At 33.4% G+C, this 25,953-nt stretch overlaps 1 protein-coding gene and 1 non-coding gene across 5 annotated transcripts in view; one reads left to right on the top strand and one right to left on the bottom strand.

The window, feature by feature from the left end:
* Positions 1-25,953, bottom strand: part of CEP290 (centrosomal protein 290) — a 98,296-nt gene that overhangs the window by 68,139 nt on the left and 4,204 nt on the right. For all 4 annotated transcript variants that reach the window (XM_053658779.1, XM_053658777.1, XM_053658778.1 and 1 more), the window contains exons 7-20: positions 19,900-19,953; positions 18,821-18,973; positions 18,076-18,258; positions 17,342-17,431; positions 14,161-14,283; positions 13,072-13,195; positions 9,488-9,660; positions 8,606-8,768; positions 6,706-6,806; positions 6,546-6,633; positions 5,456-5,568; positions 3,585-3,669; positions 2,907-3,049; positions 814-978 (exon numbers count right to left, since the gene is read on the bottom strand). In XM_053658779.1, the coding sequence (XP_053514754.1) occupies positions 814-978; positions 2,907-3,049; positions 3,585-3,669; positions 5,456-5,568; positions 6,546-6,633; positions 6,706-6,806; positions 8,606-8,768; positions 9,488-9,660; positions 13,072-13,195; positions 14,161-14,283; positions 17,342-17,431; positions 18,076-18,258; positions 18,821-18,973; positions 19,900-19,953 (1,758 nt within the window). The remainder of the gene's footprint in view (positions 1-813; positions 979-2,906; positions 3,050-3,584; positions 3,670-5,455; positions 5,569-6,545; positions 6,634-6,705; positions 6,807-8,605; positions 8,769-9,487; positions 9,661-13,071; positions 13,196-14,160; positions 14,284-17,341; positions 17,432-18,075; positions 18,259-18,820; positions 18,974-19,899; positions 19,954-25,953) is intronic.
* On the top strand, positions 14,692-14,813 carry LOC119059069 (U6atac minor spliceosomal RNA). The gene has a single exon (XR_005084361.2). It is a non-coding gene; the product is annotated as a U6atac minor spliceosomal RNA (small nuclear RNA).

Below are 25,953 nucleotides of genomic sequence, written 5' to 3'. Positions count from 1 at the left end.
AGAATCACATCTCTCACACTCAAAAAAGACAGATTTAAAAGCACTAATTTATATTCTACTAGGTACTTTTGTTGTTTTATGTTTTTTATTTATTTATTTTTTGAAAAAGGGAAAAGAGGGGAGAAAGAGAGGGAGAAAAACATGGATGTGAGAGGGAAATATCAACCAGCTGCCTCTCATACATGCCCCAACCAGGGCTCGAACCTGTGGCCCAGGCATGTACCCTGACCAGGAACTGAGCCAGAGACCTTTTGTTTTGTGGAACAATGCCCAAACAACTGAGCCACATCAATCAGGGCACCTATTTAATATTTCTAAAAAGTAGATGTATGAGCATCCTGTCAGGAATTAATTAAACCATAATTTAATTTCTACTTAGAAATGCCTTAGTACACACTTAGAATTTTTGTATTATTTTATATTATAAGGCACTCCTTTATATTTTTTAAGATTTTATTTATTTATTTTTAGAGAGAGGGCATGGGAGAAACAAAGAAAGAAACATCAGTGTGTGGTTGCTTTTCATACTCCCCCGACTGGGGTCCTGGCCTGCAACCCAGGCAGTTCCCTGACTGGGAATCCAAACGGCAAACTTTTGGTTCATAGGCCGGCACTCTATCCACTGAGCCACATCAGCTAGGGCTATTTTTCAATTTAACTTTATGTTTAAGAAAAATTTAAACAGGTGTTTTTTAAACGTTGAAAGAATTAATTTAAGGGACACTCATATGAAGTAGTCATTGAAAAAAAAAGGTTTCATAGCATATCTATGTCCCATGCTTAGCATTTTCTTTTATTTGATGAAATTCTCACCTTTAGATTTGCTTTTGCCAACTGCTGAGTATAATCTATAACCTCATTCCGAGTTTCCCTGAGCTCCTGCCTTAATTCTTCATTCCTTCCAGTAAGTTGATCAACTTGGGCTTTCAAATGGAGATTGACATCAAAGATTCCTTCTGCATTCTTTGATTCTATAGCCTAACAGATTTAGATATATTGAAGAAATGTGAAGGAAAACATTAATATCACAGTTAAAATTTTTATTTAAATAAAACTCACCTTTAAGCAATTTACTATTTCAATTTAATAACAAAATATGCCAAATGTACTCCTTATTTATTAATTTAAGTTTATAAAACTGTATTAACTTACATTAGTATTACAAGCATAGTCACTACTTCATTATCACAATTAACAAACATCTAGCTAAAAGTAGTAGATTGGTACAACAGTAAGACAACCAGACAGAAATAAGATGACTGGGGTTCAAATCCTAACCAATCTCTTACTAGCTGGGCGAGTGACTTAAATTCTTTATACTTTAGTTTCCTTACATCTAAAGAAGAGGAAATAACATTACCTCTGTCAACTTTACAAGTATTTATGTAATCAAAATTAGATATATATGAAAATTCTTTGAAGCTACAAAGCAGTTGAATTTAAAGCATGAGCAAAGGAATGAAACAGCTATTATATAAATTAAGGAAATTTCTCACTGCTTCCTCTCCACATTTAAGTATGCATGGTAACAAACGCAAAGTATGATAACACGGTATCATCTAAGAGTACTGGAAAAGCAAAAATAATGTCAAATATTAAAACATCAAGTGGCTTCACTGGTCCTAATTCTCCAATAATCATATACCCACATACACATATACATAATAATACATATAGATATATTTGGACTTTAAAAGAACTATACGGAATAACCTGTTAATGCAAAGTAAAGTTTCAGAAATGAAATTTTAGAAGGCAGAGTGGTAAAATGAGTAAAACCAAATCTAATCTCATACTCAGGAAGGTGATCAGGGATTTAACTCTGGGCAGCAAGTTCATAAAAGTAAGCCTTTATCCTAAGGAGATCAGAGCAGGCCATGTACAGTAATAAGTCACACTAGCTGAAAAAGGACATGAGGAAGCCAGAAGCAGGCAGAGGGGATATCTGATGGACAACAAAGTAGTCTGGTTAGCTGTCCTGCTAAGAAATAGAACCACGTTGTCTACATGGTCCTAACACTCTCGCCCTCCCATATTTAACAAGTAAATAGAAAAGCAACTACTTATTGGTTGTCTAGAAAATAAACAAAAATAAGCAGATTTTGGAGGAGACCTTGAACTTTAAAAACAGGACCAGCCAGGAGTGATTTGCCATTTTTGAAGCTTTCCTTAAAAGTCCCCTCCTGAAAGTCAACTTTCAGTGGAAGTTTCAGTGACCTGTCAACTTTCTGGCCTAGAAAACCAGAGGACAGGGCCAGCCCTAAGCAGCAGGAAAGTGAGAAGGGAATCCTGGGAATAAAAAAAGCTAGCAAGAGGGATTTCCAAACTCCATATAAAACCTCTGCCAGGTTTCAAGCTCACCATTAAAGGGAAGAAGGAAAACAGATGACAGAGGAAAATATTAGTGAACTTAAAGAAAAATCAATAATAATTATACAACTGGGAGAAGAAAAGATAAAAACTTGGGGAAAAAAATGAACAGAGCTTCAGGGACCTGTGGAAAATATCTAAAGAACTAAAATGTTTGTTTCACTGGAATTCCAGAGAGACTGGGACAGAAAAAAACAATTAAAGAAATTACTGGCAGAAAACTTCCCAGTTGTGGTGAATAACATACATAGAGACTCACGAGGCCTAGCAAACCCCAAACGAGATACATACACACGTGCACAAATGTGCACATGCAGGCACACATGCATATGCACATCACAGTCAAACTGGTAAAAACCAAAGGTAAGGAGAAAGTTTTGAAAGCAGGCTGAGAAAAAATACACAGTACATACAGGGAAAAATGACTCAAATGACAGCAAATGTCTCATCAGTAACTAAGGAGACCAGTAGAGAGTGAACAACATTACTAAAGTGATGAAACAACAAAAGAAACCATTAATACAAAAAAAACTTACATTAACTAGTCTTTCAAGGCTAGGAATAATTAGAGATGTTTCTCCTCCTTTAACATCAGGCTCTTTCTGCATTTCCTGAATAGCTTGCAGTATTTCTTTCATACCTTCTTCCAGTTGTTTGTTTTCTTCAACTAATTCTTTTACTGAAATGACATATTTTCCTCATTGAATGAACAGATCTTTTGCATAACTTACACTATTCTATATAGATGACGAATAATTCACATATAGTAAAAATAGTCCATTTATAAAATGCAAATAATTTTAAAAGTTCAACAATAAACGCCAAGTGTGAATAGCTGAACTGAAGATATACCTATTAAAATCATATGCATACACATATGCCTCATAGCTCAAAGAAATAAATTGTAAACACACTTTGCTTTCACTGTATGTTAAATTTTCTCAAAAATTTGTTCACTAGAAAACAAAAGAGAATAAACTTATTTATCATCACAAAAATACTCAGACTAAGAACATTCTCCGAATCTGAATATAACCAGACAAACCAAATGGATGAAAGAGATTAACATCTATACTTTATGGAGGTAATTAAGGCTAAAATAGATTAGAAAACAGAGTGCATTAAAATAGATTAGAAAATAAGAGTGTATTTCAGACCTATGATTTTCAGTATAGGATAAGTAAGTACGGAAATAAGAGATAATAGTAACTTACATTTTTTCTGAAATTTGGCTATTATTGTTTTACTTCTTTCTAAATCTCTTTCTTTTTCAATTAGTTCTCTTGAAAGAAATTCACTCTGAACAAAACATAAGGAAAATAAAAATTTTTTTACAAAATATTACAATAGTTTAATTTTGAAATTTCAAGAAAGTTTGATCAACTGAAGTTTAACACACTAAATACAAGCTATAGACATAAGAGCAGTAATAAAAATAAAACAAAATCTCAAAGGTAAAACAGATGGTGATCCTTCTCTACTTTCTCCCTTCCTCACACCCGTGGCAAAAAGCAAACAGACAGAATGTAGGTTTTTTTCTTTAGTGCCAAAAACATCTCTTTTACTGTTCACACTTATGTATTCTGCCTAGCTTCTATAATATTCAAGTTCTATTTCTGCATTTCTTCTTTGTGCTCCATTGATAAATAAATCCTATGCTACGACTTCATGCTAAAGAAATACTTAATAAATTAGGCAAGTGAATGAGCTCATATCATATGGACTACATTTTTAGATTTAAAAAAAATAGAATGTGCATAAGTTAATGTTAATGTGCAAACATTAAAAATCTTATTATATCCCCAAAAGATACGGCTCAGTTGGTTGGGCACTGTCCTACAGAGCAAAAGGTTGCTGGTTCGATTCCTGCTCAGGGCTCATGCCCGGGTTGCAGCTCAGTCTCTAGTCAGCCCACATGCAAGAGGCAACCGATAGATGTTTCTCTCACATGCTGATGTTTCTCTCCTTCTCTTTCTCCCTCCCTCCCTCTCTCTTTAAAAATAAATGAATAAATACATAAATAAATAATCTTTAAAAAGTCTTATTATAGTTACTTATAGAACTTTGTTAGAAAAGTAATCTTAAAAAAAAGAGGTAATAAAAAAGCAATTCCAGGAATGTAATCTGGTGGAAAGCTCACCTGAGATCTAAGAAATTCTAGTTCTCTCCATAGATATTCTATAACATTTTCAAGTGGATCTAGCTGAGAAAATTTTGATTGTGCAGTAATAGATACAGGTTCTGGAAGATTAACTTCAAGTTTACTTTTCAAAATCTCTGCCTGTAAGGGTACTTCACTTTTTGTTACATCTTCTTTCCAACCGCTATCAGCAGATTTAACTTGGGTATGAACCTTTTCATATTCTGATGTTACTACTTGTGATTTATCCATGTCACCTTTATCACCATGAATTTGTGGACAAAATATGGCAGATTTTTGTCTAAGTGATAACTTCTGCATTAAGTCTGACGCTGTTGATAAGGCTCGTAAAGATGAAGTGCTTTTTAGTGTGCAACATGTCTTCTCGGGTGCATGACGGATTCTTGACACTTTTTTCACAGAGCCGTCAGAAAGAGAGTACCGGAGTTCATTTATTTCTTCATGACTCTCGCTACTAAAGGTATTGACTAACGATTCTAGATTTCCTAAAGATTGTAGACATGGTGCTTTAAAAATCTCCCTTATTGTAACAGCTTCTGGAAGTGTATTATCTTTCACTTGTGTAGATGAAGAATGTCTAGTTAAAGAGACAAAAGGATCCACTTCACTTGCTACACTATGATGAACTTCAGATAACATCCTTGATAACGATCCTACCGTCACATCCTCTTCTGACTCTTTTTGATCTGCTTTTGGGATACTGAATGATGCTCTCCTACGCAGCGGCTCTATGTTATCTGAACTCCTAATCTGTATGCAGGGTAAATGATATGTCATTAATCAATCTTCGAACCAACAAACTGTTTAAATAAAGTAGCATTTTCTTTTATTTAACTTTAAAAAATGCCCAAAATGAGAAATGGGGCAAAAATGAAAGAACTGACATTTTTCTTTATTTTCTTTGCCACAGAAAATACTGTTTACCTTTGAATGTGCTGCACTGATATTTTCAAGGGCTGTGAAATCAAATTTTCTTTCTCCCATTCTATTTGCTTGAGAAAAGTTTTCTGTTAGATTCAGGTCCTCAACTGTTAGTCCTACATATAAAAGAGATAACAAATCAGACATAAAAATAACTCTTCTATTATTTCAATACTTTCATTCTTAAAAAGTAGAATCAAGTTTTAACTCAAAAAAAGGTAGAATGGTTATTTCCAAAATCCTGGATCCCCATGTAGCCTATACAACCTTCTGACATAACTTACTTTTAATAAAGTATTCATATGAGAAACAAATATACTTTATTTTCTCTATCATTCCTTATCCCTTATATATATAAGTATTAGTAAGTACTAAAGTAGTTAGACACATATAAAGAAACTATACAAGAAACATGAAAGAAACTAGTTAATATACAAATAAATTATGAAGTTTTGCCCTTCTAGAAATTTTTTTGCTGTACTGTAGAAACCAAAATGCTAAAAAAATAAATAAACAAAGAACTCTGTGGTTCATAGTTACTTATGGACTTAGATCAAGTTAAAGAAAAATTTCTTCTCTATAGTCTTCAATAGCTATAAAAAACCTAACCAACTGTTCTCTTTATATCATGTAAGCTAAACAAACAAAAAATGTTATTTTTTATTCTACAAAACATTATGTAGTAAAGAATAATGTACAACGAAAAGTTTTCAATTCATAACTCTCTTAAAGGAAAGATAAGTATTATCAGTAACATATATTAACAAAAATTTCTAAGTTTTATCATTACTAATCATAAATTTGGATTATCTACAAATTAATAAAGACTTTACTACAAATTTTCAAAAGTCCATGATTTTTTTTTAAAGTCCATGATTTTGAAAGGTTTTTTTTTTTGGATTTTTACCAGTTTCAGATTTAGGACTGGACCCAGTAACACTCATTTACATAATCTTCATTAGGCCATTTGCACTTCTTAAACTTTTAGCAGAACCACGTAACATAGAGATAACATTTCTAACATGCAGAAAATTTCATATCCAGACAGTTTATTTTCTAAGGACTCTTTAAAGTTTGGAATAACTAAGTATACCTGAAGTTGCAGTTCTTTTTCCTTTTTCTTGAGCCATTTGGCGAATTTTTTTTTTCAGATCAAGTCGTTCTTCCTCTAAACTTTCAATCTACAAAGTATGAACTATTAGTATTTTTCTTTAGTTCAACCAGAGAAATAGCCAACTGACTACTAAACTTGCCTCTTTCAAAAGAATCTGGTTTTCGGCTCTGTATTGCTGCTGTTTTAAACTTTTTCTATTTCTAAATTCAGTTAAATCAATCATTGTCTTCGGTTCAAGGCCTAAAGTAGAAAGTAATATGATTAAAACCTTATCAACATTCAAATGAACTACAAAAACTTCATATAGCAACTAGTTATCATCATGAAGCTGGTTATAATTAAATCAGCATCACTATGGAACAGGGCACATTTTGTGCAAGAATTTTCCTGATGCTTGAGCCATAACCATAAAGGAAATCCTAAGTTTGAACTGTAACTCTCCAGGTTCAAATTTTACCATAATTATTAATGGAAATCCTGAAAAAAACTACTCAAGGTGGGTCTTTTCCATGTGTGGCTATCATAGAGGTACTGTAAATGTAGCAATTAAGGACAGAAGCTTTGGAAAACAAACTTCCATTCAATTCCCACTATTAACTAAGTCATAGGAAAAATATTGTGTGTACGTATTTTATTTGGTTTGTTGTCAGGAATACAATGAAATCAACCCAAATAAAGTACTTACTACAGTGCCTGGCACATAGTAGTCATTATTTAATATTAATATCAAGAATATTGGCTGCTCTGCCTGTGGAATAGCCACAGTCTGTCTCAGTGATTCCCTAATAAAATCTTTTCACTAGCAATTGTAAAAAAATAAATAAAATGTTATCATGACTAGTGTGCCTATCTCCTAACTTCTTATTATAATACTTAAGCAACTATGCTCTGAAAACCAGGTATCAAAATTGTCTCAAGTATTTATAACCAAATTTTGCAGCCTTTACGACACAGGAAATCTGGTGTTTTGACAGCCATCTAGAAGGCTCAGTTATCTTTAGGGACTGTGATCTGGTAGGTGAGGTTATCCAACAGAAGTTTAACCTGAGGTCCTGGCATGACTCTGGGTCCTAGTTAGGCACTTGTTTACAAATAAATAATCTGTATAACATATTTATTTTCCTTCCTCTAGGTAACAGTTTTTATAGATTATCATGTTAATTCTAAGAAAGCATTAACTAGTATTTACCAAGTAAAATAAAATCATTATTTAGATCTTTATTTTCATTTTAAAGTAGCAATTTAGATTGAACTGTCATAACCTTAAAGCCAGTAATATTCACTAATAAACTATTTGTTGAAATCAATATAAAAGCCCCTCAAGCTATACTTACTAATTACTTCTTAGAATCAATAGTAACCTCGAAATAGCCAACCAAAGAAAAGCTTAAGCAGTCTAAATTATAAAAATGAAGTACTTAAGTCTTAAAAAGGTTTAAATAGTATTTCTAAATGTCCTCATGAATTCTTCTAAAACAAGAGCAAAAACGACATGTTGAAAAGAGTCAAGGGTTGACCGCTAACATGTGGTATTAACTTCGCAGACTTCCATTTTTTAAACGAGCAACTGTTACTCAGGAGATGCTGACCTGCTAAAGCAGTGCCGTGGGCCTGCCCATTCACGCCTCACCCCCATCGAGTCAGAGTAGTACCGCTTCAACTAGAGTAGTTCCACCTTCATTTTCTAAATATTTTTATAGGGGAATTTATTTATTTTTAATTTGATTTTATTTAATTTATTTATCTTTAGAGGGGAAGAGAAGGAGAGAGGGAGAGAAATATCAATGTATGGTTGCCTCTTGTGTGTCCCTTGCTGGGAACTGGCCTGCAACCCAGGCAAGTGCCCTGACTGGGAATCGAACCACGATCCTTTGCTTTGCAGGCCAACACTCAATCCACTGAGCTACAGCAGCCAGGGTGAGAATTTATTTTTTTTAAAAAAGCATTCAACTATATAAATAATAACAAGCCATCAAAAAAAAGTGAAAATGACTTGACAATTAGGATTAAGCAAAATACATATCTTAAAGACTACTCACCCACACGCTCTCTAAGTGCCTCATTTTCATCGAGGAAGTCATTGATCTTCATCTCAAGTTTATTGATTTCCTTTGTCAATACTTCAATCTCCTGATCTCTAATTTTAATTTGGTTTTTACAATTCTTTATTTCAATAACAGCATCTTCTAAACCATATACTCCCTAAAAATATCAATGTAATTTAAATATAACATGATTTATTTGAATAAATTATCAAACTCATGAATTTATTTTCTTATTAAGTCTGAAAGTACACATACACCTAGGGTTTACATCACTAAACTCTGCTTTTTGTTGTGTCTTTAAAAAACAAGTCCACTAATAATGACCATGGAAAATGAAAGAGTTGAAATTTTCCAATACAGCATCCTAATGGCCAAGGGACTCAGAATACTACATGTAAATCACTTTACCAATTATACTAAAGGAACAATAAGGGTCAATCAGCAATACAATTAGAATATGTAAATCACTAGATGACTAACTTAGTAGTAATCAGAGTTAAAAACATAGTAAATACAAAGCAAGACTGCATTGGCATGGTAGGCAATGAAGCTGGTCATGTTAAAAACTTTTATCAAACTGACCAGGGAAGTAACATCCACAGGGCAGCTCAATAAGACAGATTGCCAAGAATCTAATCCTGTTGCCTCACAAAAGCTGAGTATCTGGGCAGGTGATTTAAAAAGAATTCTCTCTCCTGCCAAAAAGTAAATGCTACACAAAAGTTTGAATTATTTCATATAAATTAATTAGGACAACTGTTATCATAAAATACTTCTGGAATGTTTTAAATGGTATTCAGTAAGTGGCACAGAACAGCCTAACTGTGGGTGGCAAGAATATTCTAAACCCCTTGATTGACAAGAAAAAATACATACAGATTCATAATCTTTTAATCGCTTCAGAGTCTCCACTAGTTCTTTATCCTTTTCCCTGGCATCAGCCTCAGCCAGTTCAGCAGTTCTCTCTGCCTCTTTAGTTTTCTCTTCTAAAATTTGAACTTTAGACTGAATTTTCATATAATGGGTCTGCTGAGAAAGTGTTGAAGCACCTAGAAGGTAAAAATAAAATCATTAGTGAGTAGAATTTAATAGTTATGCCTTTAGACCACTGATTCCAATATGGAGTGCAGGAAAAGTGGTATATGACTAAAAACATACCACTTTAATATTATAATTTTATATTTGTAAAATGAAGTTATGCGTTTTATTAATAAAACTAAAAAAGCAAAGTTCAATAAAATCTTCTTAGCTGAAGGAGTATGGATTATAAAACATGACAAAACACTGCAAGCATATGTTCCTAATATGCAACCTCTCTTTTGTCCACTGAAAGAGAACAATGGGAGTTTACCTGGACACATGACCACTTGAAGTCAACACTAAATTTCTACTTACACTCCAGCAGCTATGCAGTCATGTGACTAGTGGGGTATAGACAGAAAAGCCATGTGTATATTTCAAGAAATGTTTTTAAAGGAAGAAGTGTATCTTTTTTTCCTCTTCCCTCCCTCCTGGCAGCTAGAATATACATATTGAGGTTGGAATACACAGTCTTCTTTTTTTTTTCAAAACTGAACTTCTTTATTTTTTTTATTAATTTTATTTAGTTATTTTTCAAGTACAGTTTTTTTTGTCTATTTCTCCCATCCCAGCCTCCCCCGCCCCCACAGTCTTCTTAGAAGATGATTTGGAAACCACATGTTGAAATAGGCAGAATAACAAGACACAGGGTGCCTAATATCTGATATTTGTGCAACTACCACACTAACCCTTAACTAGTTGCCTCAATTTTGTTTATATAATGAAAGATACATTTTATCCTGTTTAAACCACTGTTAAATCTGATACCTGTACCTGTAGCTAAACTTAAACCTAACAGCTACAAAAATCCCTCCTTTATTATCTTACCAAACTGTTGCTAGACCAAAATATAGTATTCCTATCATTGTAAAATTTATTGACTCAAGTCATTCTTATACTCATCCATAATAACCATCTACTGATTTATTGGGCATATACTTACGTATAGGCGTTGGGCTAGTGCAGATCACATCTGCACAAGAAATGAGCCCTGCTCTCTGGAGTGAACAGCCTAGCTTGAGAATGACAGACTGAATTGTCCCCCAAACCTATTTTCCCTTTCTTTCACATGACCCTCCACAATATTTTCCCTTTGCCTCTTGCCCCTTCTTCCTCCATCTCGCTGTTTGGAATGTGGATGCGAATGTAAAGCTCCATTTTGGATGAGGCAGATGAAGATAACACCCTTGTGCAATGACCTAATTCCACTGCACGGGTGAGAAATAAATATCCATTTTGACTGTGCCACCGTTTTTCACATTTGTTTCTGACAGCTAAACCTAATCCTAACCAATGAAGAGGGTAACACCATCAGCTGTCATATTTACAAGTTCAATTCAAGATATAAAGCAGACTCCAGGCCACATATATGTGGGCTTTAGGGGTCAGATGCTATAACTGACTGAAGTGTCATTAGGTAAGACCTTTCCCTTATTCCATAGCAGAGACCAACCACCACTTTTTCTCCTGGAGGATGGAATACATAACACCCATAATATTAGTCATCCTTTCAAAGCTGTTTAAACTTCTGTAAAAGTACAATTCCGATATATACATAATATATACACACATATAGAAATATGTACACCAAGTGGGCCTTGGTGCTGCTCAACAATCACACCGCATTTCCTTAGTCTGTTCATTCTTCCAGATGATCATTTCATACTGTCACTTCCACACTCTCTCCTTACACTTCTAACGCACATTCCCCTGTCTTTACTTTCAGCTGAGAACCGTGTTTCCTGTTCATTGAGAAAGCAGATGCAATCAGTAAAGAAGTTCTACAGGTTCTCATTGTCAGGACATCCACCCAGCCATCTACCCAGGTTCCTTTTCACCCTCCCCAGCCTCTAAAGTAAAAGTACTCCAGGGCTCAGTCTTTAGATTTGCCTTCTCAACCAATATTTTCTCCCTTGATTCCAGCCAGCCACATGATTTCAACTACCATTTTTATGCACCTGCTTCCCAAATTTACATCTTTAGCCTAGATTGTTCTCTTGAACCTCAGACTTTTATACACAAGAGATTACTTAAGACTTTCACTCAAATATCTAATAAGCATGTTAAATTTGGCATGCCTTGTTTAACTAAGTGCCTGGTCATCTCTGAACCTGCCCTTTCCACAACCTTCCCTGGTCTTCAGTCTAAATGTCCTGACAACTATTTCTCTCACATCCTACATATGATCTGTTGGCAAATTTTATTTCTATCACCTTCAAAACACAACATAACTGAATTCATCTAATAACCTCACTGCTCTAAGCTACTATCACCTCTCCAAAGGTTATTACTATTAATAATATTATTGCAATAGTCTTATGATAATAGTCTTCTTCTGTCCTTACCGCTCCTATACTTTAAAACAGACACAACTTAACTCAAACTACATTACTCTTGTCTTAAGAAACATTCTTTGGTGTCCCTTCTCTCTTAAAATAAAAGCCGAAGTCCTTATAATTAGCTGTAAGGCACCATATGACATGACTCCTGGTCACCGTTCCAATCTCAACACTAACTACTGCCCCACTTGCTCAAACACGCGTAGCACACTCCTGCTTGTGCCTTTGCACTTACTCTCAGTGCTTGGGGGCATCGCATGGCTCACTCCCTCACCTTCTTTAAGTCTTTGTTTAGACAGCTCCTCAAGGAGGCTTTTGCTTCACTATTTAAATTACAGCCACACCACCAACCACAACCGTTGTAATACCACTGACAGTTACATACATACACATAGAATCACCGGCTATTTCCCCTTTGTGCCTTATTTTTTATCTTCAGCAATTATAATAAATGTCATAAACTTATTATGAATAGTTTGCATTACTATGTTCTCATATAACTATAGTATGTAATGGTGTGGAAGTATAAGACCACTGGTGTTTTAAGGGCTTATATTCAGAGTATTTGATGTGTTAGACAAAGTAGTATGACCCAGAGTAGGAAGACTATGATAGGACATAGGATTGGGTAAGGTTATTTCAAATGGTGACAAGCCACAAGTACTGCTGAAAACTATGGGCAACACTGCAACACTGATCAAAATTTTACATTCTTTCTTAATTATAAAAAAGGGGTTAAATAAGTACAATCAGTTACATCTCCATTTTCATTTCTTTCATACAGTCAATCTAGTAATAAAGGTTAATGTAATTTTCATCAGGGTGAAGTTATAGAAAACATCTCCATCATTTACAAATTAAAGACTAGTAAGATATGTAAAGTAGTTAATAATATCCTAAATGATTTTTGAAAATACAATAAAACTCAAAGAGAGAAAAACCCACAATATAGCTTTGACATGATATGACTTTATGTCAATAAAATATTTTAAAATGTAACAATATATAAACTAACTATATACTTATAAAATATTAAATTACCTTTGTTTCTTTGGAGCTCATTTTTCAAATCTTCAATAATAAAAGTACTTTTTTCCATTTCTTTTGTATATTGTTCTACTTGCTCAGTGAGCATCTTAATATGACTATCTCGTTCTTGTATCCCCTATAAAAATTTTTTGAATGTTATACATTATCTTTTCATGAATATTAACATACATTTTAAGAATAAGAAAAAATGTAGGTTTTATTTTTTTTAACAGAACTGTAGAATATACTTTTTGTGGTCAAAACTATGTCTTTTACTCTTTTATATATTTCAAGTGTGCTGTACAATGCTGAGTGCATTGCTGTCACTCTAATACTTAAATCAAATTTAATGGTTAACACTCCACCAAATAGGAATTATAGAACTCTCTAACATTTTTGGCTTCTTAGCACTCTTTTTATGTTACTTTTCCTCATCATCCATCCAATTCCATTCACCATTTTATATGTTTGTGTTTAGCCCTGTGCATTCTTACTTATACTCAACTTAGATTTCCCCCTATAATACTTCATTCAAAATTATTGTTCCTTGATACTGTTCTTATTCACCAAATACTTCTAAAATTTTCTTATTTCTTCTGAACTATGAATACAGAGCACTGATAATGAAAGTGTAACTTATTTCTATATAACTATATTTGTACTAAAAATGAAATCCTTATAACCACAAATTATAACTACACTTTCAGCTTACTTCACAGTGTTTAGGGTATTTCAGCCACACTTTATAACCACACTTTCAGCTTACTTCAGTGTTACCTACACAGTGTTTAGGGTATTTTAGCACTGAAGTACAATATAATAAACTTTAATAACAGAATACTAAGATACTTTTAAATTTCTAAAAGTTTTTAATAGTTTAATATTATTCCTAACTCAAAATTTAATTCTTTTTTTTTTTTTTTTGGTGAGACTGGATAGTAGAAGAAACTTTAAGAGACATTATTATATACACCCAGTAGCACAAGTCAGTAGATGGCACAGTCACTATTAGGCACAGGTGACAAGGTAAGTAAGAAACAGTGTAAGGTTCATTGTCCACATTAATAAAACTGGCTGATAAACCAAATTTTCAGGATTTACCTGTTGCAGAGCCATAACATTACTTTTATCAGCATCAAGCTGGGCATTTTTCAGTTTCTCCCTCAGGTTATGTAACATTTGCTGATACTCAATAATTTCATCATCTTTAGAAGACAAAATTAACTAGAAATTAACAAAACAGAATCTGTTACATGAGAAAAATTAATAAACCATTCTTTATTTATGATAAATACTCAAATAAATACTATCGAGGGATTTCAAAAAAGTACAGGAAATAAAATTCTTTGAAGTGAGAAAGTATTGGCAACTACTGAATAACGGTTTTTCCTTTTGTGTGTACAATCTGAAGTTCAAATAAGAAATAATTCAAAAATTGACAATGTAACTTCAGCAATCTAGGAACTGAATCTCTAAACAATCTCAAGCTTTCAAAACCCATTCCTAAAACAAGAAGTTATTAATAGCTCCATGTAATCCCAACAAGTTTTATACAACCAATCTTTATGAAGAAAACATTAAAATGCCACTGAGAAACATAAAATATATTAAATGAATGAACAGTATCTTGTAGTATTATATAACAGGAGAGGTTAGCCGTCCCATTGACAAGGATGGAAGTGTCCCTTGGGCCTGACAACAGCATAGGGTTAATGCACTGCCACTTACTTCGTGGGATCTAACTACCGTATTTTAATACTGTACTTGAACATAGCTACGGGAGTGGATCTTTTTTTTTTAAAGGTTTTATTTATTTTATCTTTAGAGGGGAAGGGAAGGAGAGAGGGAGAGAAACATCAATGTATGGTTGCCTTTTGTGCATCCCCTGCTGGGAACTGGCCTGCAGGGAACCGACCTGCAGCCCAGGCATGTGCCCTGACTGGGAATTGAACGGCGACTGTCTGGTTCGCAGGCCCGAGCTCAATCCACTGAGCTACACCAGCCAGGGCGGGAGTGGATCTTGAAAGTTCTCATCACACACAAAAAATTGAAACTATGTATGGTGATGAATATTAACTGAACTTAATGTGGTAATGATCATTTTGCTATACATACAAATATCAAACCATTACACTGTTCACCTAAAACTAATGTATCAATTACACCTCAGTGTTTTAAAAAAGGTATCATGTGTTCTTTGCTAAGACTACGTATCATCAATCTACAAATTAATTCATAAATTGAATAGATACCCAATAAAATAACTAAGATATTTTTTTAAAACTTCATTTAAAATTCGCATTAAAAGTGCATTTATAAGGGCCCTGGCTGTTGTGGCTCAGTGGACTGAGCATCGGTCTGCAAGCTGAAAGATCACCAGTTCAGGGCACATGCCTGGGTTGCGGGCCAGATCCCTGGATGGGGGCGTGTGAGAGGCAACCGATCAATATTTCTTTCATACAGTGATGTTTCTCTCCCTCTCTTTCTCCCTCCCTTCCCTTCTCTCTAGAAAATAAATAAAATCTTTAAAAACATGCTTCTATAAAGGAAAGTCTAAGAATAGAAAAATAATGAGAACTTTTTCAAATATTTAATAATAATAATTTAAAAAGTATACACGGTTAAAAAATAGATCAATCAATACAAAAAGAACAGCTCTAAAATAAATTCAATAGGGATTTTGTATATAATAAAAATGGAACTGAATTTAAGTAGAAAAATGATAAAATATTCAATAAATTATGTTTAAACAACAGACTAGCTCTAGTGCGTGCATCCATATCTCATACCAAAATGAGTTATATATGCTTCAAAATCTGAATGTAGAAAATGAAACCAGAAGATACTAGAAAGTATAAAAAAATAATTTTATACTCAGAATCCTTTCTAATTATGATATATAGACCAAAGGTAATTTAAAAATACAATAAATTAACTAAATAATACATAAAAATACTTCATAGCAAAAAATACATAAAGCCAAAACACAAGTGACAAACTAAAAGAATATATTTGCAATCTATATCACAATTATATGTGTAGCAATTTATTGTACAGTTAAACATTTCAAAATAATAAATCTACAAAGATATTCTTTAAAACATTGTTTCTAGCAGCAAAAAATGGAAACCTCTTAAACATTACATAATAAAACTTCTTAAACATCACACAATAAGGAATCAATTAAATAAGTAACATACTGTAGTGCTCTTCAAAAGATACTTAGCAAAAACAAAGTACAAAACAAATATATGTGCTACCATCTTATCTCCCAAAATTAAATACAGTTAGAGCAACCTTTTTCCTAGGGGTTAGTAAGGTATGGCTTACTGGTCAGATTTGGGAGATACCCGTTTTTGTAAAGATTTGCAGGAAAACAACCTTGCTCACTCATTTATGCATTGTCTTTGATTGCTTTCATGCTACAATATCAGAGTTGAGGAATTATACCAGATGCAAAATGTTTCAAAATATTTACTACCTGCCTTTTACAGAAAGTTTCCTGACCTCTAATTGATTCTGTGGGTCTCATTTCCAGTGCTTCTGCCTTTGTTTAAAATATACATTATCTGAGCTTTGTTGCCAGATGATAACAAATCCCAAATAACCAATAAAATTTATGTAAACCTTGTTAGAAACACTGCCTAGAGAGGTGATAGTTTTTATAACTAAAATTATTTATGAAAATTAATTTCCGACTTTTTTCAAAATATGCAATCATTACAATCAAAGCTTCTGATATGGTGAGGCGGAAGATATGGCTGTAGTTGGAGAATGGCGAGGAGGAAGAGACTTTTGAAAAGACATCTCAAATGATTCTGAAAGATCCCTTTCTTTACTCCCATTGCCAGAGAATGTCAAAAGCTTAATTCATCTGACATTTAAGGAGAATGAGAAAAACTAACTCTAAACTAAAATTTAACCTGGAACTACATAATTAATATATAAAAAGTAACTATGATTTATGTAAAAATATTCAAACTTATTTAGAATTATCTATTTTTAAATGACAAAAACATTATATTTTGGACTCAGATTCCTATAAAAAGTTTAGTTTCAGGTTAACTCATTGACATGAAAGAGCTCATTCAATAACACATAAGCTAGAGGACTAAGCAGGGCAGTTCTTTAGAGTTTTCCTAGCTAAGATATTCGGTACACTTTTCTAAATGCCTAATAAAAATGTCATTAACTACTGAAAGGCCTTTAAAGAAAACTAACACTAAAAAATTAAAATCTAAACAGCAAGTGAAAAAGCCATTATATCAAATGAATAAGTCACCTTCCATTCTTCTACTTTTGCATTGACAGCTACCATGATGGGATCATCTTCTTCATTTTTTGCTCTTAGAAGATCTGTAAGCTCCTTCACCTAAAAGGCAACAATTATTTCAAAACTCGTTGCAAATTAGTGCAATATATACATATTTGTTATATATGAAAATTTATAAATACATTATATACATAATAAGCATATACATATATACACATACATTACAAATGTATACACATTATTAAAGCAGTTCTATAGTTAGAGGTGAAATTTAATGGTTTCTGTATCTTTACAGTTTTATAATTATTTTTCATTATTAAAGAATTGTATTTTTAAGCATTGTTATGTTTTCTTAAATAAGTTTAACCCCATGTAAGTGTGAACAATATATTGATTTCTTCAATATTTATAGTATATATGGTGTAAAATTAAACTTTATGCTTCATAGGACTCCCAAGAGTCTTTGGTAGAAAATTCCCATAATTAGTAGCTTTGCAGGACTATCTACACTTTCATTCAGGTATCACCTATATACTCTACATGAGGTATATTTAATGGGATTAGAGAAAACACATATGAAGAAATATATCAGCAAGGAAACATGTTACACTATATAATGACATACTACAGCATATGACAAAAATTCATATCGTAGAAAGATAAAATACGATCTACTTTCAAATAATTAGTAATGAGGCAATATGAGGTCTGTAAAAATAAGTTAGTATAACAGAAATTCTTACTTGAAGCCGATAATGATCATTTTCTTTCTTTAATTGGTCCATTACAGTATCTGTCTGATGCACAATAGCTTTCATTCTATTATATTCATCAGTCATCTTCTCCATTTCCTGTACAGACTCTTCTAGGTTTTTCCTCATTTCTTGGTTCTGAACTTCAATTTTCTCATTAGCTTCTGTTAAAGTCTAAGAAAGTTAAAGAGACTATGGTTAAAAAAAATTAAGAAACTGAATATAAACTAAATTAAAATTAAATGGATCCTAAGTATCTGTTGGAGAAAAGGGAATTCTTTACAGATCTTTAGCATGAACTGCTGTTGATGTCCTGATACACCAAAGCTATGGGTTTGATTCCTGGTCAGGGCATATACAAGAGTAAATCAATGAATGCATAAATAGGTGGAACAACAAACCAATGCCCCCCATCAATAAATTAAAAAATTTAAAGTAAATATCAAGAAAGCTTTACCTAAGGATCTTACTTCTTCTTAAACAATGCCCAAGAAGCATATAAAAAGAATAAATTTGCAAGATTTGCAACTTCAAAGATGCAATTTATTTCATATTTTACAAGTAAAGATTTATACTAAAGAATTTAATGTAAAAAGGCAGAAAACTGCACTTGAACGACAATTAAAATAAAATAATAAAAAAAGAATTTAATGTAGGGCTGAATAGTAGGCCAAATTATAATGAAATTAAAGTTTTTTAAGAATCATTGTTTTGAAGTGACTTCCATCCATTTTACCTGAATTTCATCCAGATACTGAACAAGTTCATAGTTTTTTTTAGACAACTGTGATCGATAGTCACTGTCTTCTCCTCTTCTTGATAAAAGAGTTTCTTTTTGTGAATCTATTTGTTTTTGATAGTCAGTAACATCTTGACGAAGTTGCTCATTCTGAAGATAGACCAAACACAATATTTTATTTAGAAACTCTCCACGGGCTTGCGAACCAGACAATCGCAGTTCGATTCCCAGTCAGGGCACATACAGAGGTTGCAGACCGGTTCCCTGCAGGCCACTTCCCAGCAGGGGATGCATGAAAGGCAACCATACATTGATACTTCTCTCCCTCTCTCCTTCCCTTCCCCTCTAAAGATAAATAAATAAAATTTAAAAAAAAAAAAAAAAAGAAACTCTCCAAATAAAATTTTGTACTCTAAATAGTGATCTCAAAACATATCTTTAACATCCCAAGATTTCACTACCCTTAAAGCCTCACCTTTTTCTTTAGACGTTTGTTCTCCAAGAAGGGACAGTAAAGGGTAATTAGAAATGAGAAAGGCAATGAATAATTACAAATAATAATTAGAAATTTAAAAAAATTGTAGGAGGATGAGATATTATTTTGGGTAAACAAATAAAGCCAGAATATTAATTATTAACAGAAAAGAACATCTTGATTATGTTAAGATGATAAGAACTACAGGATAAACAAGGTACAAACATTATTTGGCTCAGAAGAACCAAATAATAATTAGAACTGACAAGATTTCATGAACAAAAATTTTAAAAGAATAATGGATAAAATAAAAGAAGACAGAAATCCAGTCAGAAATTCTATTAATAAACTAGCAAAGAACAGCTAATAAAGGCGAAAGCTAGATTTACCCACATGGACTTAAGAGATGAACATAGTATTTAATTACTTTACCCACCGATTTATTTTCTATTTCCCGGAGACAAAGTCATATAAAATTAGCCAGTTTGAAAACATGGTTTACTTAAGATGATTCCAATTCCAGTTACCATATAAATTTACAAAAATTTTCTTTAAAAGTATATTTGTTGAACCAAGACAACTACTAAAATTTTTTACCAACCTCTCTTCTTAATTTGCTGTTTTCATTTTCTGCTTCTTCATTTCGAAGAGCCAACTAGAAAAGTAAGTAAATAAATATATAAATAAAATTCAGCAATAATTCAATATAAGACCAGGTTTTCTTCTAATCAATTTAAATTTTAAATCTTCTCCAACAAAGTAGAGAGTATTTAATTACTAAGGACTTCATGTCAACCTAAGACATAAATAATAGGACAACAATTTTGAAAACTAAGTATTAGGAAGGAAAAACAGGTTTTTTTTTAAATTCTAAAAACAAAACCTGAAAAACTCTAAGCAAAGAACACAGAAAATAAAAACATTATCCCCTTCCCTTGACCAAATCCTAATAATAAGTAGTGTTCTTTCCAAATTCTTTATCATTTCATAGTTGTTCTATCTCAGGACTAGAATACTGAGTACTTTCAGTGAATATTAAATTAGTTATAAGGTACCACAAAATGGTTTAAAAAATCAATCTTAAATCAGACTGGCCTAGGTTTATATATATTGTCCATTAATTTCCAGTAAAGTGTGAACAAGTCATTTAACATCTCTAAAATTCAGTTTTAGCATCTCATATGTTTATGTAAGAATTAAGTATGATGTATATAAAGTCCTTAGCACAATGCTCATGCTTGGAAAAGAAAAAAATTTGTATTGTTTTCTTTACCACATATAAATAATTTCACTTGTTGGACAACTATACACCACATCAGAGTACCACCACACTGCCCCTACACAGCTGATCCTCCCCAGAAGGTATAGATTGGTGGTCAGTGGTCACAGCCAGTCCTTGCAGCTGACTGGCTTGGATAAATCCTTCCCATTGACCTGCCAATAGCAACCAAGGCTCAAATACAAGAGGAATGTGTACTCAGAGCACATGAAGGGCATACCTTGAGTACCCAGCTTGGGTGATACGGGAGGCAGTGCCACTGGACCCACAGGACATCTACTACATTAACCCACACTGCCAAGACATGGAGTCAAAGCAGCCCCAACCATTCTGGGTTGCCAAAATGAAAACAAAGAAATATGGCCCAAAGTAAAGAACAAATCAAAACTCTAGAAAAATAACTAAACAAAAAGGAGACAAGCAATCCTTTGGATAAAGAGTTCAAAACACTGGTTATAAGGATATGCTCAAGGAACTTAGCGATGACCTCAGCAGCATAAAAAAGATCCAGTCAGAAATGAAGAATACACTAGTTGAAATAAAGAAAAATTTACAGGAAAACAACAGTAAAGTGGATGAAGCTAAAAATCAAATCAATGATTTGGAACATAAAGAAGCAAAAAACAACCAATCAAAACAATAAGAAGAAAAAAGAATCCAAAAAATGAGGATAGTGTAAGCAGACTCTGGGACAACTTCAAGCATTCCAACATTTGCATCATAGAGGTGCAAGAAGCAGAAGAGAATGAGCAAGAAATTGGAAATCCATTTGAAAGATTAATGAAAGAAAATTTCTCTAATTTGGAGAAGGAAATAAACATGCAAGTCCAGGAAGTACAGAGAGAGTCCCACACAAGATGGATGCAAAAGATCCACTCCAAGACACATCATAATCAAAATGCCAAAGGTTAAAGACAGAATCTTAATGCAGCAAGAAAAAAGCAATTAGTTACCTACAGGGGCATCCCATAAAACTGTTACCTGATTTCTCAAAAGAAACTTTGCAGGCTAGAAGGAATTGGCAAGAAGTATTTCAAGTCATGAAAAGCAGAGATCTACAGCCAAGATTGCTGTACCCAGCAAAGCTATCATTCAGAATGGAAAGACAGATAAAGTGCTTCCCAGACAAGAAAAAACTAAAGGCGTTCATCATCACCAAACCAGTATTATAGGAAATGTTAAAGGGACTTATTTAAGAAAAAGAATATCAAAACTATGAACAACAAAATGGCAAAAATACATATCAACAATTGATTCTTAAAAACTAAGAAAATGAAAAACAGAGTCAGAATCATGGATATGGAGAGAGTTTTGATGCTCTCCAGATGGGAGGGGGTTGTGGAGAAATAGTGACTAGGTGAGGAAATTAATTAGAAGTACAAAAAGGTAGTAACAGAATAGCCATGGGCATGTAAAGTACAGTATAGGAAATGGAGTAGCCAAAGAACTTGTATGCATGACCCATGGAAATGAACAATGGTGTGGGGATTGCCTGAGGGAGTAGGATGTGCTAAGTGGAGGAGAGCAATGGGAAAAAAAGTGGGACAACTATAACAGGATAATCAAAAAGTATGGTTTAAAAAATAATTTCAGTTGTAATTCTTTTCTTTAGTTTCCCCTAACTGGCACATATCATAATTATGGATATTTTTCACCTATTGTCCTTTCCCAACCCTCTTATGACCTTTCACTTTTGTTATTCCTCCTAATATATCAAGAAGACAGAATCCTAATGGTGTGACAGTTATTATATAGTTTAAATTCTATGACAATTAACCAATTACAATATATGACCTATGACTTAACCTTGGATATTGGGTAGGGAGACTCTGATGGATATTACGGTATCAATAGAGAAAATATGAGTATGGACCATATATTAAATAACAATATTGAGTTCACATTACATTTCTTTAGTATGCTGATTACATAGCAATTACCGAATACCACACTATTCAGGTGAAACATACTGAAATATTTAGGTATGAAGTATAATGATATCTGCAGTATTTGAATATAATGTATCATAAGATCTGCAACCAATGGCTCAGCAAAAAGAATGAGGGAGAGGGAGAAAGAGAGAGAGAGAAATATGTCGTGTGTACAAAGATACACAGAATGGTAAAGCAAATGTAGCACAATGGAAACAACTGTTGAACCTATATTAATAGCATATGGGTGTTATTTTTCTTACAATTTTTATGAAGATGTGAAAGGTTTCAAAATTAAGTTTAAAGAAAGTTTATAATAAAATGCAATATGCTATACAAATCTTAAAAGTTATTATTGTTATTATTATTATTGTGTGAGAGTTAAGAAAGTTTTCTTGTTTTGAATTTAAAAAGTTTAACAAACAGAAAGATGTGAATAACTTAACACTAAAGAAAGCACTTACCACTACTGATAACCATTTTTTCCTTGGATTTTGAACATCATACCCCTGATATTTATCCTTTCTTGAGCTGTTCCTTGAAACATCTCTTCCTATTTCATTAGATATTTCTATGTCTCAGACATCTGCCTAACAAGAATTTTTGTGGCTTCAATATCTAGACAAAATCCTTCTCACCTATCCAGTGTCTTTTGAATTCTATATCCACAGATATCCTTTTTGAGTATGTACATAGAGTACATGTGCAAAACTGAAATAATTGCAAACCTAAATTCCTTGTGCCCCTTCTAAGTGAATGAATGACACTATCTGCTTATCCAGTGGTCCAACTCAGAAAACTGGGTGCATTCCTCTTCACCAACAACCAGTCATTCAACATATCCAATTACACCTCCATCTCTCAAATGTGTCTATGTCCCTAACCCCCCTCAGTCATTATTTTAATTAGTCCAACATTACACTTGCCTGAAATGCCTCCTAACTACTCTTTGCCCCCTTCAATCCACTCTCTACACAGTAAAGTTTAAAAGCACAGAATTGATCATGAAAGCCCTGTATTCAAAATTCTTCCTCGGCTTCTTTTAGAAAAAAGACCAAATTCCTCAGGAACAGGCTTTTGCTTATCTCTCCAGAAGATCACCCATGTTAAAACTGTAAGGTAGGATGTAGTACAGTGGTTAAGAGCACAGAATGTTAAGTAAGTTTGGATTCAAATCTTGGCTTTATCACTTACTAGTTGTGTAAGTGTGGGCAATTACCCTTACTGTCTCAGTTTCTTCATCTGTTGCATGGACGAAATGCCACCCATTTCATATAAGTATCAAGCTGGTCTGAAGGTTGTGGGTTATTGTTAAGCTGATTATCATCTTAAGTGTCAGATGAGGAATAATCAATTAATGCATATAAAGTGTCTGGCCCGTAGTAAGGACTTTTTATCTATATTCCAGACAAAATAAATAATTGCAGTTTCCTAACTACATTATGCTCTCTTACTGCTAGGTCTTAGCAAATACTATATCATCTACTCAGAATGCCCTTTTCATACTAGCTATGGCTCAGTGGATTGAGTGCTGGCCTGTGAACCAAAAGGTCACTGGTTTGATTCCCAGTCAAGGAACATGCCTAAGTTGTGGGCCATGGCCCCAGTTGGGGTCATGCTAAAGGCAAGTGATCATTATTTCTCTCCCTCTCTTTCTCCTCCCCTTCCTCTCTCTCTAAAAATAAATAAATAAAATCTTAAAAAAAATAGAATGCCCTTTTCTTAACCACCATGTACACCTCATTCCCTCTGCCAGGCTAACTTACTTCAGATTTCAGTTTAAAGATCACTTCCTGAAACTCAAGACTGATTTAGGTATTACTCCCCAGATTACCCCAAAATATTCTTATATACATTTGTACCCCTAGAGTATTATCTCCATGTTACAATTATTACTGATAGTAAATATCACTGAGAAACAGAATATAGTTAGAGGCTCACTACATCTCTAATATTTAGCAAATTATCTGGCATGCTGTAATATACTCAGTAAAAATGAGCGACTGGTTACAGATAAAGAAGTTGTCAACCTACGAACCAGACAATCGTGGTTCGATTCCCAGTCAGGGCACATGCCTGGGTTGCAGGCGGGTTCCCTGCAGGCCAGTTCCCAGCAGGGAACACACGAAAGGCAAGCATACATTGATGTTTCTCTCCCTCTCTCCTTCCCTTCCCCTCTAAAGATAAATAAATAAAATCTTTTAAAAAAAACTCTGTTAATTGGAATTAAGGATATAGCATCCTTCCCTTTATTAAAAAAAAAAGTTGTCAAAGCAATTCATAGCCTTATTCCACTTAAAGGAACCTAGCAGCTGCAAAAGTACATAGGTCATATATTCAAGTTTTCTGTGCCTGTTCCTATGCACAAAGATAATAATCTAAGATATGAATGAACAGGTAGTGCTGAGTAGCTAAGGGTGTGTGGTATGAATAGTATAAAGTTGACTAATCTATAGGATACCTCTACAGAAAACCACACAGACAGAGATCCCCCTAAGTAGCTGCATTACTGTACAGCACAGGTTGAATCCTTTATGATTATTTAGAAATACACAGGTCTGCTGTTTCACTGAGTCAACAAAACAGATAATGCTCAATAATACAGGTGGCAAACACAAGGCCTGTGGGCTGAATCCTGCCCTCCACCTTGTTTTATCTGGCCCAGAACCTTGTTTCTACCCAGTGGCAGCACCAAGCTCTCACTTCACTGTTAAGGAGTAGTTACATCTATACAGTCCTAAGATGACATTCAGCCCTTTGAAGGCAACCTTGAGGCTGATGTGGCCCCCGGTGAAAATGAGTTTGACACCCCTGCTCTAAGAGCTTACTCCTAACCTTTAGGTGGGATTAATCCATACTTTTTCCACCATATGACTCTTCCAAATTAGACAGATAAATCAAGAATGGGAATGCTTTTTCTTACAAATCAATCGATGATGGATTCTCTTTAAACAGAAACCCTAATAATGGTTGTTCACTTAAAATTTACAACCATCTATTTCTAAGAGAACAATAGATGATATAAGATTATTAGGATGTAATATAACATTGACCTTCTAAGGAACACAAAAGTAGAAAAAGCTTCTGGGTATCAGGGATACAACAGTTACCAAAACTAGGCACTGAATTCTGTACTAAGTTTACTAACAGCTGAGACAAAATAAAAAACAGATTATCTTCTGACAGGAAATACAAATTTATCTAGAAAAAATTATTCCTCAAACAAAATTTAAGTGACATTGCATGATTTTACAAATAACAAGGACTAATATAAGAGGTAATAGTAAAATATGCTTGCATAAATATGATTTAAAATATTCATTGCTTTACAAAATAGTGACATCAACACAACTTGTTAAGAACCCATATACTACACATCAAGTGAAGTATACCTCAAAACAAGAAATCTGATTAATCATTATTGAACACATCATTAAAAAATTAA

This window comes from Artibeus jamaicensis, unplaced genomic scaffold (assembly GCF_021234435.1).
Source record: "Artibeus jamaicensis isolate MK-2021 breed Jamaican fruit bat unplaced genomic scaffold, CSHL_Jam_final scaffold_584, whole genome shotgun sequence".
Taxonomy (NCBI): Eukaryota; Metazoa; Chordata; class Mammalia; order Chiroptera; family Phyllostomidae; genus Artibeus; species Artibeus jamaicensis.
The sequence above is the reverse complement of the archived record's forward strand: the minus strand, read 5'-3'. Positions and strand labels throughout refer to the sequence as shown.